The 17140-nt window shown below is 30.8% G+C and overlaps 2 protein-coding genes and 1 long non-coding RNA gene across 5 annotated transcripts in view; 1 reads left to right on the top strand and 2 right to left on the bottom strand.

Annotated features, from left to right (window-relative positions):
* The first annotated feature begins 149 nt into the window (after positions 1–149).
* The window catches only part of Rpn2 (Regulatory particle non-ATPase 2), a 64383-nt gene continuing 47392 nt past the window's right edge, over positions 150–17140 (top strand). Inside the window, exons 1-10 of the mRNA XM_029310737.2 lie at positions 150–282; positions 678–795; positions 916–1085; positions 1161–1369; positions 2049–2528; positions 2779–3005; positions 3206–3461; positions 3771–3959; positions 13928–14143; positions 15654–15718. Of these exons, the coding sequence (XP_029166570.2) occupies positions 249–282; positions 678–795; positions 916–1085; positions 1161–1369; positions 2049–2528; positions 2779–3005; positions 3206–3461; positions 3771–3959; positions 13928–14143; positions 15654–15718 (1964 nt within the window). The 5' untranslated portion in view covers positions 150–248. The remainder of the gene's footprint in view (positions 283–677; positions 796–915; positions 1086–1160; positions 1370–2048; positions 2529–2778; positions 3006–3205; positions 3462–3770; positions 3960–13927; positions 14144–15653; positions 15719–17140) is intronic.
* On the bottom strand, positions 4032–6072 carry LOC146724094 (uncharacterized). Of its 3 annotated transcripts, none has more exons than XR_014924222.1 (3): positions 5511–6072; positions 5193–5403; positions 4032–4843 (listed from the first exon to the last, which is right to left on the bottom strand). It is a non-coding gene; the product is annotated as an uncharacterized LOC146724094 (long non-coding RNA). The 3 variants fall into 3 exon arrangements; XR_014924223.1 differs by having other exon boundaries at positions 5249–5403; XR_014924224.1 differs by having other exon boundaries at positions 4033–4843; positions 5256–5403.
* On the bottom strand, positions 6315–11317 carry LOC114937309 (lipase member H). Its single transcript, XM_029310741.2, has 7 exons — positions 10911–11317; positions 10007–10184; positions 9767–9918; positions 9142–9390; positions 7908–8084; positions 7722–7833; positions 6315–6484 (listed from the first exon to the last, which is right to left on the bottom strand). The coding sequence occupies exons 1-7, from the start codon at positions 10933–10935 to the stop codon at positions 6427–6429; spliced, it is 951 nt and encodes a 316-aa protein (XP_029166574.1). The 5' UTR covers positions 10936–11317; the 3' UTR covers positions 6315–6426.

Raw genomic sequence — 17140 nt, 5'->3', positions numbered from 1 at the left:
CGGGGAAAAGTAACGCTCAAACGTGATTGGTTCGCGGTCTTGTAAGACTCGACGCTGATTCGCTGCGAGCCAATCACGCGCGAGCGGCGCTTTGACGTTTCAAACGTCACTAGGGTCGCCAGAAATCTGTGGAGCGACTCGACTGCTATCTCATACAAACAGTACATTCGCGGCGTTACGACTCGTTCCTTCGCGTATGTGTTTCCGCTCTCCGGGAAATTCGCTGTCAATCCTCAAGCAATCGTTCGATGAAATTCAGCAAGATGAATATCACGTCAGCAGGTAAGCTGTCAAATGATCCTGTCGCTTCGAGCACGTCGTTTCTTTAATTGATCGCGCGAGGATTTTTATTACATTTGCGCCAGTTTTGCTAATGATGATTTGCAAATCATGCGAGACTTAACCTTGAAAGCTTTCGATAATTTTGGAGCAATCGAAAAGGAAGATTGAAAAAAGTTTATTATTTATTTATTTAAGTTATTATTTGTTTAAGAAAAAAAATTATTAAATAAGAAGTGAATTAATGGTGCATTATTTGTTACTTTATGTTATTATTTATTTTTCCGTCACATTTATTGTGTATCATTTTTCTTACAGTTTTGTCATATTGCAAAGTAATCTATTTAACGCTAATAACAATATAATTCTGATATAAATGGAATTATTAATTTTTGCAGCTGGAATAATTTCCTTGTTGGAGGAGCCGATGCCAGAGTTGAAAGTGTTTGCTTTGAAGAAACTGGACATGATAGTCGACGAATTCTGGCCTGAGATTTCCGAGGCTATCGAGAAGATGTATGTTGGGAGCAAACAAATTGATTTATTCATTTTTCAAATGCTATTTATAGTATAATTTACATTATATATTCCATTCTGCTTGTTAATCTTTGTCTGAACACTGTGTTATTTTCACAGTGAGATCCTGCACGAGGACAAAGTGTTTCAACAACATGAATTGGCTGCTCTAGTAGCTAGCAAGGTGTATTATCATTTGGGTAGCTTCGAGGATTCACTGACTTATGCTTTGGGAGCAGGAGAGTTATTTGATGTCAATGCTAGAAACGAATATGTTGACACTACTATTGGTACGCAGAAATATTGTCAAATTTAAATTTAAATTTTAAGTCATTATGTTCTAATCATGCATTTTAATTTTTCAGCTAAGTGTATCGATTATTACACCCAGCAGCGTGTCTTGGAGGCAGAAGGAAAGCTTCCTCCAGGAAGCAAGGGTATTGATCCCAGATTGGAGGGAATAGTGAATCGAATGTTCCAACGTTGTCTGGATGACAATCAGTATCGTCAGGCCCTGGGCCTTGCTCTGGAGACCCGCAGGATGGACATATTTGAAGCAGCCATCATGCAGTCTGTGAGTATTAATTTCATTACTTTTTAATTGTCTATATAATTCAATATATAATAGTTCAATAATAATAGTTATAATAGTATATAATATATACAGGGTGTCCCATTTTAATGTTCCACCTTAAATAAGTTTTTTATTTTTGATTGTAGAAAAATGTTTCAGACAAAAGTTTGTTGTATGGTTTCGAGGAGGACATAAGATGGTGCCATTAGTTTTACCTTGAATAGTTGCTTGAGGGTCATGTAAAGGCCACCTTTAATTTCTTAAATGGAACCACCTACTTTTCATTACATATTCTTGTAGCTGACATCGAGAGCTTTCCAAAACACTATAATGAAACATTTTTATCTCAAGTACTTTTTGAGTTATAAGACAAGATCTCCTTACCTGAAGGTGACCTTTACGTGACCTTCAACTATTCAAGGTCAAATTAAAATGGCACCACCTTATGTCCTCCTCGAAACCATACAATTTTTGTCTAAAACATTTTTTCTACAATCAAAAATAAAAAACTTATTTGGGGTGGGACATTAAAATGGAACTGTATAATATATAATCTATAATAATAATAGTTATAATAGTAATAATAGTTTTACGTTGATTTCGTGTACTAAATAAATTTTCTCTTAATAAAAAAATTACAAATGTATGAAGAAAAGTACAAAATTCCCTTTCTTTTTAGGACGACGTGAGCGGAATGTTAGCCTACGCTTCCTACGTAGCCATGAATCTGATTCAGAACCGTGGATTCCGCAATACTGTGCTCCGCTGCTTGGTCAATCTCTACCGGAACCTCGGCACCCCCGACTACGTCAACATGTGCCAGTGCCTCATCTTTCTGGACGATCCGCTGGCCGTGGCCGAACTCTTGGATCGACTGAGCAAGGGTTTGCAGGACTGCGTGCTGATGGCTTATCAGATCGCCTTCGACCTGTACGAATCTGCGACCCAGCAGTTTCTCGGTCGTGTCCTGCAAGCTTTGCGAGCGACCGCGCCTATTCCGGGCGCGCTGCTGGTTAAACCAGTGGTTAAACCAGCCGCGGCCACCACCACTGCCGCCAAGACTGCTGAAGACGGCGCGGAGACCACGAATATGGAGACCGATGAAGCCCCTGCGGCTCCCAATGGGGAAGAGAAGGCCCAACGCAGCGTCGAGAGTTTGGTGAGTATTATTTATTTACTAAAACTATTATTGAGAGTCAATTACTATTAGGTACTAGCTAATATTTTTCTCAATTATAGTTTGTGTTCTTTAAATGTGTTCTATTTTATAATTATGTTACATAAATACTGTGATATATAATATAATATTAATATTAATATATAATGAAAAATATATAAAAATAAATAACAAATAAATAAATAATAAAAATATATAATGAAAAATTGTTTATGATATCTTCTTTTCGTAGAATGCGGAGGAGAGAGAACAGCAGGAGCGCGTGGACGCTCTATCTAGCATTTTGGGCGGCGAGGTATCCATTGATCTGCATCTGCAGTTCTTGATTCGCAGCAATCATACTGATATGCTCATCCTGAAGAATACCAAGGACGCGATACGAGTTTCGATTTGCCATACTGCCACTGTAATCGCGAATGCCTTTATGCATTCCGGGACGACCAGCGATCAATTTTTGAGGTATCTATTTTTTTTTAATATTTTAATTTTTCGTGATTGTTAATTTATTTTTATTTTAAGATACAAAAATATGGAGAGACTGAAATGTTATTAATTTTTTGAAAACTTTATTTCTTAAAATTTGACAATTTTGAAAAAGTAAAGTATAAGAAAAAATTTAGAATTTTGAATAAATTTTAATTTTTAATTGTATTTTTCAGGGATAATCTAGAGTGGCTAGCGCGAGCCACTAATTGGGCGAAATTGACCGCGACAGCTTCTCTGGGAGTAATTCACCGGGGACACGAGCAAGAAGCTTTAGCTCTCATGCAATCTTACTTGCCGAGAGATTCCGGTGCTGCCGGTGCTGGATACTCCGAAGGCGGCGGTTTGTACGCTTTGGGACTTATACACGCTAATCATGGGGCAGCAATCACCGACTATCTTCTGGGTCAATTAAAGGATACCCAGAATGAAGTACGTATCCATATAAAAAATCCATAAATATTTTTTTCTAATTTTATATGCTTAGTAATTTCATTTTAATATATTTTCTTTTATTAGATATTAAATTTAAATGTTAAATTTCATTATATATTATTATTTTATTATTTATTATATATTATATTATTTAAATATTATTAAATTTTATTATAAATCTTAATAAATTAAATACGTTTTTATTATAATTTATTAAGTTAATTATAGAAAGAGGGTAAAATATCTATACAAAATTGAATATATGCAATCCGACAAATGACTTATCTTGGGAAATGCGTTCATTAGATGGTTCGTCACGGTGGCTGCCTAGGCCTTGGATTAGCCGCGATGGGTTCGCATAGACAGGACGTTTACGAGCAACTGAAATTCAATTTGTATCAAGATGACGCTGTGACCGGCGAAGCAGCCGGGATTGCAATGGGCATGGTCATGTTGGGATCCAAATCTACGCAGGCTATCGAAGACATGGTCGCGGTGAGTTTAATACACACTTTACAATTTTTGTTTTATCTATTTTTATTAAAAAAAAAAAAAAAAAAAATACATTTTAGATTATAATAGGAAATAAGTTCCCAGAGTATGCTCTCTTATAAAAGCAAGGCAAAATAAAAGATGGCGTTAAAAGATCAAAAATAGATCTTTCGATTTTTCAGTTTTTTTACACCTATTGTGTTATTTTATGTAAAAGAGGTCTTTACCAATTCTTTATCAATTGGTTAATTGAGTAATCTGAAGAAAATACAGGATAAATCAGTCAAATAACATATTTAGGAGATATTTAGAAGGTATTTTAAGAAATTATATTCAATAAACTAGAAATATGCACAAAAAAGTGTAGATGCGCCTAAGTGCAGCATAATAGCATTAATTATTGTCCGACTAAAAATGATAAAAGCGATAATGCATTATTATAATTATTATATTACAATTAGTCAATTTACACGAAAGTGGGCAAGACGCCCAATATTTTTAAATATATTACGATGAAAAGAAATTGAAAGAAGAGGTAGAAGGAAGGAAAAAATATGGTCTCGCAAAGCGACAAATATCCATATATAGAAAAATGAGAAGACATTATATAAATTAGTTTGGAGGATGGAGTTCCGCCCACGAATACATTTCCAGTGCGTCTTTGGGATTTATAATATAATATAGGATATTTCAAATAGTATATATAGGGAAGCTCTCGTGTGTGCGCATTTAATCGCCATAATATCGCTGCAAATTGCAGATTAATTAATCTATTGAGTAATGAACGATCTATTGAATAATAAATCGGCGTCGGCGGGTTTTATTATTTATCCATTTTATCGAGTCGATTTCCGGTTATTCTTCGCTTTGGAATAAAAATCCGATCTCTGGAAATTAAATTTAATTAATAATATGCATATATATAAATTATAATATTATTATAATATTAATTATAATATTAATATTCTTATTATATAAAATTCTTAAAGTTATATAAATTTATTTATTTTTTTTTTATATTTTTGAGATTCTTAAATAATTCTTATATATAGTTCCTTCTAGGATTTAAGATGTGTATATAGATATAATTATATCTTTAATTTCTAGAAGGAATTATATATAAGAATTATTTAAGGATTTTAAAAATATATAAAAAAAATTAATTTAAAACTTTAAGAACTTTGACGATATTTTTGAAAGTTTGAAAATTAAAAAGAAGAACTATAACGATTATACATTAATATCGATTCGGTCGAGAATTTCAAGACAATTAGTACTAATAGAGATTCTACTATCTACGTCTTGGATTTGTAAACAAGAGCCTCTCTCGCAATCTCTTCATCGCGAGTAATCAATCGAGTGGAATAATCAGAATTCCAAGAACTGTTCTTCGCACTATCGAAGTCGTCGGTAAATAACTGTTTCGCTCGTCCACCGGATTACATTTCTAAAGAAAAATATGTATCATTTAATTATTCATCCGTTCACAATAATTACATATATATATATATATATGACATTTTCTTCTTGCGTAGGTATTTCGGTCATACTCGCCGGGAATATAAATAGAAAGTAGCTGGGGCTGATGCTCGTAGTTTTTCATCGAATTCAGCCTTGCTCGTGTCGACTATGTTTGCCGTCTCTCATCCTCGACAGAAATCGCGTAGTTTCGCATCCGCCGCGAGGGATGTCAATAGAGAAGGATACACTTCACGAGGGGCGAAAGTAGTCGCATCAATCATCAAAATGTTTCTTCAAGATAGAATGAAAAACGTTATACATATATAATATTACGTATACGCGCAAAATTTGTAAGTATTTTTCTCCGTTGAAATTGCGAAAATACATATATATATATTTTTTTTCACGAAAACACATAATCGAAAAATAATATTCCTCTTTCATGAATATGCAGCTGCAAGCCCAAGAATTATTTGTTCACGAATATGCGACTGCGAAATTCGAGAGTAAATATTTTTTTACGTGTACGTAACGCGATTGCCGGTAAAACAATCTTCGCAATAGATTGAAAATTCTGCTTTTAATATTTCGAATCTTTCTTTTATAGTCTGTCGAATTGGTTTCCGTTCGATAGTATGACTGATAATAATTAATGATGTCGACGATATCGAAACATTTTATATTAGTGCGTGAATCGAGAAGAGAGATTAATTAAAAAAAAAAAAAGATTGAAGAAAATGATTACGATCTATAATCACAACTTACAACTTGTCGATAAGCTTGATAACAGTTGATAAATAAAATCATCAAGTATTTTGATAAAATGATTATTTTTCGAAGTGATAATGCTGGTGAAATAATGATAATGCAATTGTGAGAAACACGACAAATGTCGGATAATTTATTTGAATAATATGAAGAGAATTGATTAGAGTGTTTGTGACAAAGTTTATTTTTGACATCATAGAAATATTTACGAGAGGTGGCTATAAAACGATAACGTTGATCGTCATCCGAGTGCAAAGGGTGATGATTCGCGGGTCTGTAGAGTGTACGATCCTTGTGCCCTGAAAATAATGAAACAAACGATAATGAAATTAACGTCTCGGTCAATTTGCATGAAAAAAATATGCGAGTTTCCGCGGCCTTCGATATTTCTCGGTACATCGATGGAAAGAAACAAAATAGAGAAACAGGGATAAAAGAGGAAAAAATGATGCATCGTATCTCAGGAAGAAATAATTATATTGAAGCATTCATATTGAAGGAGAAAAAGAAGAAGAAAAACACTTCTTTTTCACAGAAAACGAGAACGATTTTTTTTTATGAAATAAAGAAGAAGAAATTTGAATAGCTTGCATTGAAATGACACTTTGTTTTTTATTCTGAGTTTTTGTATACGCGTATAATTTAAATTGCATTAAAAAATGATTTTTTCTTCAAAGAAGAAGAAAGCAATTTTTTTTTATTAAATAAAGAAGATAAGATTCTTTGGTTTTTTATTTCATGAATTTTTTTATCGTATATGTAACTTAAATTTAAAATTTTTTGTAACTTAAATTTAAAAAGAAGAAATTTAAATAGCTTTGAATGGCAATAATGTTTTTTTTTATTTTATGAATTTTTTATTGTATGAGTAACTTAAATTGTATTTAAGAAAAAGAAAACAATTTTTTATCGTATGTGTAACTTAAATTATTATTTAAAAAAGATGAAAATAAATTTAAAGAAGAAGAAAACAATTCTTTATAAAAAGGAAGAAATTTGAATAGGTTGCATTTGAATAGCATTAATGTTTCTTATTTCATTAATTTTTTATTGCATGAATATATAACTTAAATTGTACTTAAGAAAAAGAAAATGATCTCTTCTTCAAAGAAGAAGAAAACGATTTTTTTCTTATAAAATAAGGAAAAATATAAATCTCTTGCACTTGAATGATAGCTTTGTTTTTTTATTTCATAAGTTTTTTTTTATTGTATGTGTAACTTAAATTATATTTAAAAAGATGAAAATGATTTCTTTTTCAAAAACGAAGAAAACGATTCTTTTCTCTATAAAAAGAAAGAAATTCGAATAGAGCATTATTTATTTGATGGTATTAATATTTGTATTTCATACTTTTTTTTAAAGTATATAAGTAACTTAAATTGTATTTGAGAAAAAGAAAACGATCTCTTCTTCAAAGAAGAAGAAAACGATTTTTTTCTTATAAAATAAGGCGAAATATGAATATTTTACACTTGAATGGTATCTTTTTTTATTTCCCGAATTTTTTAATCATGTAACTTAAATTATACTTACTTTGAATCCAACTTGGGTCCGCCCATGAATACTTCGCCGGCGCGGAAACCTGTTGGGTTCATGATAGATTCGGCGTAATATTCATAAGCGCGCGAGTGCGCGCACCCTGGCACTGCAAATCAATTCGGTTGCGTTAACTAATGAGCCAACAAGCGATATTGACTTCGGCTATCAGGTTGTATTTACCGATTACGCTGCATCCCGGCTGCTTGTTACCGCCGTTCGGATAAAAATCGGCGTCGCCGATCGGTTTCGTGATACCGATGGAACTCGTGTGGATCACCTGCACGAAATCCGCGTCCGTTTTGTCCACCCTTTCGCCTGGTCCTTTCGAATTGTACATAGGTTTCGCGGGATCTAGAGCTGCAGATCGAGAATCGATATTGAAATGATTAAAGAAAAAATTTTTCGAACATTTTAAGATAATTAAAGAAGATTTTAAGACAAAGAAAAGCTCGAGTTTTTTTTTAATTTATCCTTTGAAGAAAAATTTTTTGAGGTCTTTTTGTAATTTTTTTATTATTGAATATATGAGAAAACTTTCGATTTTTTATATTATGTATTATATTATTTTTCATATATTATTTTATATCATTATTGCAGGATGTATCTAAATAAGTGAAAAATTTTAGGAAATAATTTTTTGTCAAAAATTAAGGGGGATTTCTTATATAAACTGTGTTTTCTTAAATTTCAGATAAATTAAAATAATGAAATTTGGTGGATATTTTCCACTAAAAATGGATATTTATTAATACCTATTTAAAAAAATATAAACTTTATTTTTACCTCCCTCTTTAGAAAAGTGTAACATCTCCAAGAGAGATATATGTTTATATATGAAGTCTCCCCTAATTTTCGACAAAGAATTATCTTCTAAAATGTTTCGCACTTATTTAGATATACATGTCACATTTACATTATGACAATAATAATATATTATTATTATTATATCTTATATTATTATATTATTATTATTATATATTATATCAAATACAAATATCTACGTTTTTATTTAATATATTATTGTATAGATATTATACACATTATATATTTTCATTTATATAATATTATTATATAAGAAAAAATATAACGAAGAGAAAATTAGAGAAATAAAATTAAACTATGAAGAATAATAATATATTAATAATATATAATAAAATATTATATATTATTATTCTATATTATTATATATTGTTCTATATGATTATATATTATTATATATTATTATATATATATATATTATATATTATTATATTATTATATATTATTATTATTATATATTATTATATATTATTATTATATATTATATATTATTATTATTATATATTATTATATATTATTATATTATTATGTATTATTATTCTTTATGGTTTAATTTTAATTCTCTTCATTATATTTTATATTTTACGGATTTTACCCATCACTTCGGCGATATTGCTATCGATGGCACGTGCGGCAAGACCGACAATATGTCCACCCAAAGAATGTCCTGTTAGCCTAGTTCTCTTGGTATCGAGACCTGCATTCTTCACCAGGAAATTGATGAACCGAGTCAGATGTTCCGCCACGAGCGGTACGCTTTTCACGACTTTCCAGTATAAAAGATTTCCCGCCGCGGTTCGCCAGTCAGCCAGGATGACGTTGTAGTCGCCGGTGCTGAGATAAGCTGGAGGGATATTAAACGAGGAATATGGCAATAAAATAGAAATTAGTCGCGCCGAGATTCGGGAAGCTACGCTAAAAGCATTCATGGAATTCAGGGGTTCGGAAATTTAAATTAAATTTGAGAATGTTGGGAAAGAATTTCAAGACTCAAGAAATTAAAGATAAAAAAGAGGGAAAAAAGAGCGGAGAGCAAGAAGGAGTATATATTAAAGATTCAGAGACTTTAAGGGGAATTAAATTTGAGAAGTTGAGATATTCAGGAATATTTAAAGATAAAGTAAAAAGAGAGAAACGGAGAGAGATCAGGCTTGTATTAAAGAATCAGAGAGGCAAGGATTCAAGCACTCGAGCAATAAAGATTAATTGCGACATCCTACCGTCTCGAATCAAGGTGCAAGAGGATCCAGGATCCGTATCTCCTCGCCATCCGTGAGTGACGATATAAGTGGAACGATGAGGATTCCAAAAACTATTTTTCACGCTTTCTATATCGTCGATAAATAATTGCTGTCCAATTTTCCGATTGTTTCTAAAGACAAGTGTTCGATATATACAATATGTGCGGGTTAGAATATTTTTAATGTATTATTATATATATATACGTTATTTATATTTACTGAGTGTACAGAAAGAAGGAAGTCTCGCGAGCAGATTGCTCGATCTTTGTGAGTTCGAAGAGCGTATAATATGCAGGCTCGCTGATATCGATCAAGAACGATATTCCATGATCATCGGCGAAAAACGTATAATTCGGATTCGTATCATTCATCACAATGGACGCTAATAAAGTAGGAACTGTAATCAAGCGGCGCTGATTGATTAAACATATTTTTCCAAGATAGAGAATTAAATGCACACAGATTTAGGCAAAGTCTAATAATATATATATTTCTTTTTCTTTGGATAAATTATTTTAGTATTTAATTCCATGTTTTCCAAGATATACACATTTATGCGAAGTCCAGTAATATATATTTTTTTATAAAAATTTATATATATATATTTTTATAAAAATATATATATATATATATAAATGATATTATATTATTTATATATTTTATAAAAAAAAATATATAATAAAATAAATAAATGTATGTATATATATATATATACATACATTTATTTATTTATTAAATTTTTTTATAAAAATATATAAATAATATAATATCATTTATATATATATATTTTTATAAAATATATATATATATATATAATTTAAGTACAGCTACTAAATAAAATATATATGTATATATTAAAAATATATATATAAATATATATATATATATATATATATATATATATATAATTTAAAATGCAGCTGCGAATTTAAGGATGTTTTTATCGCGGATATATCGGTTTGCGAGGTGAAAGACTGATCTCTTCTCACCGAATAAACAATTGTATCTTTAAAAATAATTTTTTTTTACACGAGTACGTTTACGTAAGTTCGAAAAACAATATTTTGCCCTGCTTCGAGAATATACAACCGTGAAATTAAGTAACAATATTCGTTTCACGCACACAATGCGATCGCCGGAACAGCCATCTTCGTGATAATTTTACGTGATTTTTTTCTTCGAAGATATCAACTTTCGACATTAATAACATTTCTTTTATAGTCTAGATATAGGTCAGATATCACGCGATTGATATCCAATGCGATCGATAAGCGCCAATGATATCAATTATTAGACGCAATTAATTTAGTTTAGCTCGGATGGAATTAATCGATCGTTTTGCTATACGTAATACACCTTGACACTTTTATATCTAAATCGAATGTATACATTAAATATACTAAATGTACGTGATTTGAAGCGCTATTTATATTTAAACACGTCGATACTGACTTAGTGTATACATTCGATCTAGACATAAAAGTATCTATGATGACATTAGAACGGTTTTTATTTATTTTATTTTTTGAATGTTAGTTTATGTTGATAATCCTGATAATAAAATATGAAAGCGAATTTTTCGTTTTTTATCTGATTCGTTTGATTATAAATAGTTTTCCAAGTATTTAAATACCGCGAATTTCACGTTTCTCTTTTATTACAGTGTACCTACAAATGTACATTGTAAATATTTTTCTCCATAATTTTTGCATCTCATTCTCTATAATTTTATAATACTGTAGCAGTTTATTATAATTAAAATTTTTTCCTAGAAAGAGGATGAGAGAGAATAAAAATATTTTTAGAACCTGTGTCTTTTCAATATCCAGCGGTTCAGCCGCGGTTCTCAATTGTCTCTGAACAAAAAGGAAAAAAATTGGTACGATTCCGATTTTTGCACGCTATTCGCACATTAATTCGCAACTTTTTTTTTCCATCGGACGTCCGGAGAGACAATGGTCGTGTGTTTTAGCGTCGACGCTCTCCTCGAGGAAAGTAATTTCGAACAAACTTTCGTCGCTGCTGGCCACCAACAAGCTGCGTGCTGCAAAGCAGCAGCAGCAGGTCGATGCTAAACGAATCATAACTTGCCACTAGTCGGTCGGCTTAATCCAATTACCCATTACAGGTTCTCCATAATGTGTCCCGGCGGCTGCGATTAAGTAACGCACGGGCACATCTCGATCTCTCTTTCTCCTGCGAAAAGCAGGAACCGGCGTGCATTAAATTGTAAATCCGCGCAAAATTAAAAGGAAGGACTGATTTAATCTCAGAGACAAATCAGTTTTCTTTCTTGCGAAAATCGAGGGAAAACATTAATTTTGAATAGCATACAGAGCGTCCCAGAATTAGCGGTAAAGATTTTGATCACTTGGAAACCATTTTTTTTTCAGAGGGCGCTGCCGTTCTGTTTTATCGATTTTAATTTAGGTTAGGTTTTTTATTGAATATATAGATTGATTTATTCTCTAAAATGAAAGTACTGATAATAATGAATGGAAAGTGCTGTCCGGCAACTATTTTTTTGCTGTTTTATGCTTCAATATCGATTCCGCACGCAACTATACAAGTACTTACATAATTAATCCAAGTACCAATTTTTTGATACAGGCCTTTAATCTCATTTTTATTACTTCTGTATTATTCTTTCATGTCATCTCTATTGAGAGCGTCATATTTTGTGCACCAATAAACCGCAGAACTTCTGTATTAAATAAGTATTTTTATGAGCTGATGCAAGAGGCCGATAAATAACTGATTTTTTTAACTTTTATTGTTTTTTATACGAAATTACAGCGCTTCCCATTCATTATTATCAGTACTTTAATTATGGAAAAGGATTTTTCAATTTGTATAGCCAATAAAAAGAAAAGCCCTTGAACTCAAAGTCGGTAAAACAGACATGGTCAGCATCCTTTTAAATGATTTTAAAATTAGCTATAGATAATAAAGATGAGTTAAAAATGGGTAATCTTAGATAAGATGAAGATGATTTTGTTTTAAATATGTCTAGATAAAAGATGAAATTTATTTAGATAACTTTCAGATATTATTTTGAAGATAAAAATATATTTATACTTTTATTTATATAAGTTTTTATCGCTTATTATACTGTAAAAAAACATGTAATATATAACATAAAAATATGTAAAATTATATAAATACTAAGTGTAATTTTACATATTTTTTACAGTGTCCTTAAGTTCTATATTACTTAAATATTTTTCTATGCTATGACTAAATCAAATTATCTGAACATTCTAGATAATTTAATAAAGATGACACTTTTTTTTATCTAAGATATGCAGATATAGAAAATACATGTTTTTATTATCTATATAAAGATAAGATACTGCCAAAATTTTATCTAGATAATCATTTATATAATTTTACCTAGATAACAGCAAATACTGGTTAGCGATTGAAAATAAAAGATTTTCTGTAACCTAAATTTTGTGGAGATAAAATATTAACGAAATCACATTCTTCAGTTAATTTCAGGTAGAGTTTACTTTAATAGAATTTTAATGTAAGGTTTAGTTACAAAACTACATGATGGCAAGAATTGGGAACATGTAAAAAAAGATGGCCTTTCTCAACATTTTTGCGGAGGAAAAATCGTCTCCAAATGACACCAGGAATCTGCCATTTAAAACTTTTTCGCCAGTTCCAAAACATTCTGTATAAAGTATACACTATTGTATTCGGATACCAATCATGTATTTGCGACACATTGCACTGCGACAATTTCTTTATAGCTGTTGAGCAGATCAAACATTCTTTCCCGTTTTATTTTAAAGGGTTTCCGACTACAAAAGTCCTTTATATTTCGTTTCGAACGGGAGAAAAGTTCCGACAAACATTTTTCAAGTATCTTCGGGTAGCCGTTCATTTAATGGAAGGATTATAAACGAAGTCATTTTTTGCTCAAAGATTTTTATCGCATGTTTGTTAATTAGAAACTTTAATCGCGTATTTAATATTTAAAGCGCCGCATAATTTGCAATGTTTATGCATGTAACCGGCGCATGTTTTATCTCTGTTATCTCGCGAAAAGAAGATATATACTATTATGTCTTCTTGCGCGAAAGGGACGAACTCCCGCAATTTCGCAAATTCTCAATTTTTCGATCTTTTCAGTACGCCCAAGAGACGCAGCACGAGAAGATCCTACGTGGCCTGGCGGTCGGCATCGCCTTCACGATGTACGGTCGCCTCGAGGAGGCCGATCCCCTGGTGACATCCTTATGCGCCGACAAGGACCCGATCCTGCGCAGGAGCGGGATGTACACCCTGGCGATGGCGTACTGCGGCACCGGAAACAACCAGGCCATCCGGAAGCTCCTGCACGTTGCTGTGAGTGTTGATCCACGTACACCTCGTAGATATTCTTATCGTTGTTATTTCGCGAGTGTTTTTTACTCGACTCCTTCTCGTTTTTCGTCTATTTTCGTAGCTTCTCATATTTTTCCGGTCTTCCCTTTATTATCCTTTTATTATTTTTTATTTTCTTATATATTTTGTATATTTTTTTTTTATCTTTCTTTTATTACTCTTTTATTATCATTATTTTTTATAATTTTTTAAATTCTTTTTTATTATTTTTTATAATTTTATTTTTTGCGATTTCAGTATTCCATGTATTGTAGTTTGATTTTTTATTACAATATTTAAAGCGTAAATTATAAACATATTTATTATCTTTTATTATTTTTATTTTCTTATATGTTTTTTATATTTTTATATTTTTTCCGATCTTTCTTTTATTATGCTTTATCATTATTAGGTACTTATAATCTTTTATTCTTTTATTTTATTTTATTTTTTTTATTATTTCTTATAGCTTTATTTTTTGCGATTTCATTATCCCATGTGGTTTGATTTTTTTATTACAATATTTCAAGCGTAAGCATAAGCTAAATATGCAAACACGTTTTTAAAATTTAGAAGTAAAGCGTATTGGGCGTATTATTATTTTTAAAAGAGGAATTCATAAAAAATTAAACTAAGTTATTTATAGAGGGCGGACAAAATAAAGCGTTACGAATTTTTAACTCCAAAAATATATTATTTCCAGAGAAAAATATTTCAAATAAAAATTGTAGGATTTCTAAAAATTGTTTTGATCATTCTACCTTTATAACTTTTTATGCAGAATTTTACAAGGCATCGATTTATATGTAAAAAAAAATGCTTTTATTTAAATTAACAAATAACCTTCAAATCTTGATCTTTGAAATCGCCCTTCATAGGAAAAAGTCAGTGGCGCCAATTTCTTTCCCCCTCGAAATCCTACAACTTTTATTAGAAATAAATTATTCTGAAACAATATTTTTGGAGATAAAAATTCGTAACGATTTATTTGGTCTACCCTGTATAAATAAGAATATTATCCTTCTGATTTTTTTTATTTATCGATTTAATTTGTGAAATAAGAAGAGGTCTTATAAATTGGTCTCAAAAATTCAAGCGAGAAGGGGGATTAATTTTCTCATTGATTATTATATATATATATATATATATATATATAATATTTATATATTGATTATATATGTATATATATATATATATATATATATCATATATCATATATGTATATATGTTATATATGTATATATTACATATATTATATATGTATATATATATATATATATATATATATACATCATTATATATGTATATATATATATATATATATATATACATCATTATATATGTATATATATATATATATATATGTATATATAATCAATATATAAATATTATATATATATATATATGTATATATAATCAATATATAAATATTATATATATATATATTTATAATATATAATATTTATATATTTTGTTCTTTTTATTTCAACAGGTCTCAGATGTTAACGATGACGTTCGACGAGCCGCGGTTACCGGTCTGGGCTTCCTACTATTCCGGTGAGTACCTTTGTAAAGTTACCCAATTCCACAAAGTGGATTCAACGAAACCGAAGAATGCGGAAATTCCGCGCGTTTGTGGACTCGCGGCTTTCGATCCTTTCAAAGCCGCGCCGGTATTCTGAAATCATATTTAAGCGTACTCCAAGCATACTAACTTGCTCCAAAGCTCAAAGGTAATCCGCGAGATAGCTTCGACCTTTTTTTTCGCTAGATTTTTTTCCCGATAAGAAGAAAAGGGAAAACCGCGCTTTCTTGAACCTTTCTGTCAATACGCTATTTTTTTCTGATAAATCAATACGTAGAATAATAAAATAAAATTAATTAAATTGAAAACAGAGCGCAAAAATCAAGTAACGAGACATACAAAATTCTTTAAAAATTTCCCGACAGCAGCATATGCGGGTAAAAAATATATAAAAGGTCCTTTGTATTTTATTTCGGACGCAGAAAAGTTCCGACACATTTCTAACATTTAAAGTTGCTTCGGTTACCCGGGGGATCCGTTTACCAAAAAAGGGTTAAATGTTAAAAGTGTGTTAAACTTTTCTTCGCCCGAAACGAAATACAAAAGGCCTTTGTATTCGGAATCCTCTTAAAATGTAATGGAAATAATACTCGATGCCCAGTAGTTGCTATAAATAATATAAAAAAAATTGTCGCAATGCAATATATGAAAAAAACACGCGACCTGGGTACTCATACATAGATTGAAAGGATAAAAAATGTTTTTCGTTGACAGAAGGATTAAATAACACCGATCAAACCTTGAATGTAGAAAAAAAAATTAATCGATATCAAACATATATCGAATTTACATGCGCGTTTTGCGCGCAAAGAAATGGAAATTTTTTTTTTATTAACATTGATTGAATATTGTGAACGCGCGGAAAAAGAATCCATTTATTGGATTATTAATTTATTACGGCGCGCTCGACGCGCGAAGAATTCAAAATATTTATCCTGCTGTAGTAACACATCGATCGAATATTAATTTATCGCACTTTATGCGTACTAATTCATCACCTTAAAATAATATCGAGTAAATTGCTTCGCTCTTTTTGCTACGCGTTTTTCAGCAAGGGGGAAAAACCTACAACGTTAATTCTTCTTCAAATAAAATTGAAAAGCCGTGAAGAAACGCGTTACACGAACGAATATTAATCTAATTTAATTAATTTAATTTAATCGATGATCGAATATTAATTCGTCGATGCGAAAAATTTAAAAACTACTGATGCTCTTCACTCTCCATTTTAATTACATCGATCGAACATTAATCGGGACAAAAGAACCAGTCGATCGGATAGTAATTTATCAGTATGTTATTATATTAAAACAAGTATTAGTGATTAAACACTCGAGAAGGACGCGTGTCGAGTGGACTGTCGAAAATGTTTTGGGCATTGATGCGAGTGCAAT

Source organism: Nylanderia fulva, unplaced genomic scaffold, assembly GCF_048542155.1.
Source record: "Nylanderia fulva isolate GAGA-0341 unplaced genomic scaffold, ASM4854215v1 Scaffold15, whole genome shotgun sequence".
NCBI lineage: Eukaryota > Metazoa > Arthropoda > Insecta > Hymenoptera > Formicidae > Nylanderia > Nylanderia fulva.
The sequence above is the reverse complement of the archived record's forward strand: the minus strand, read 5'-3'. Positions and strand labels throughout refer to the sequence as shown.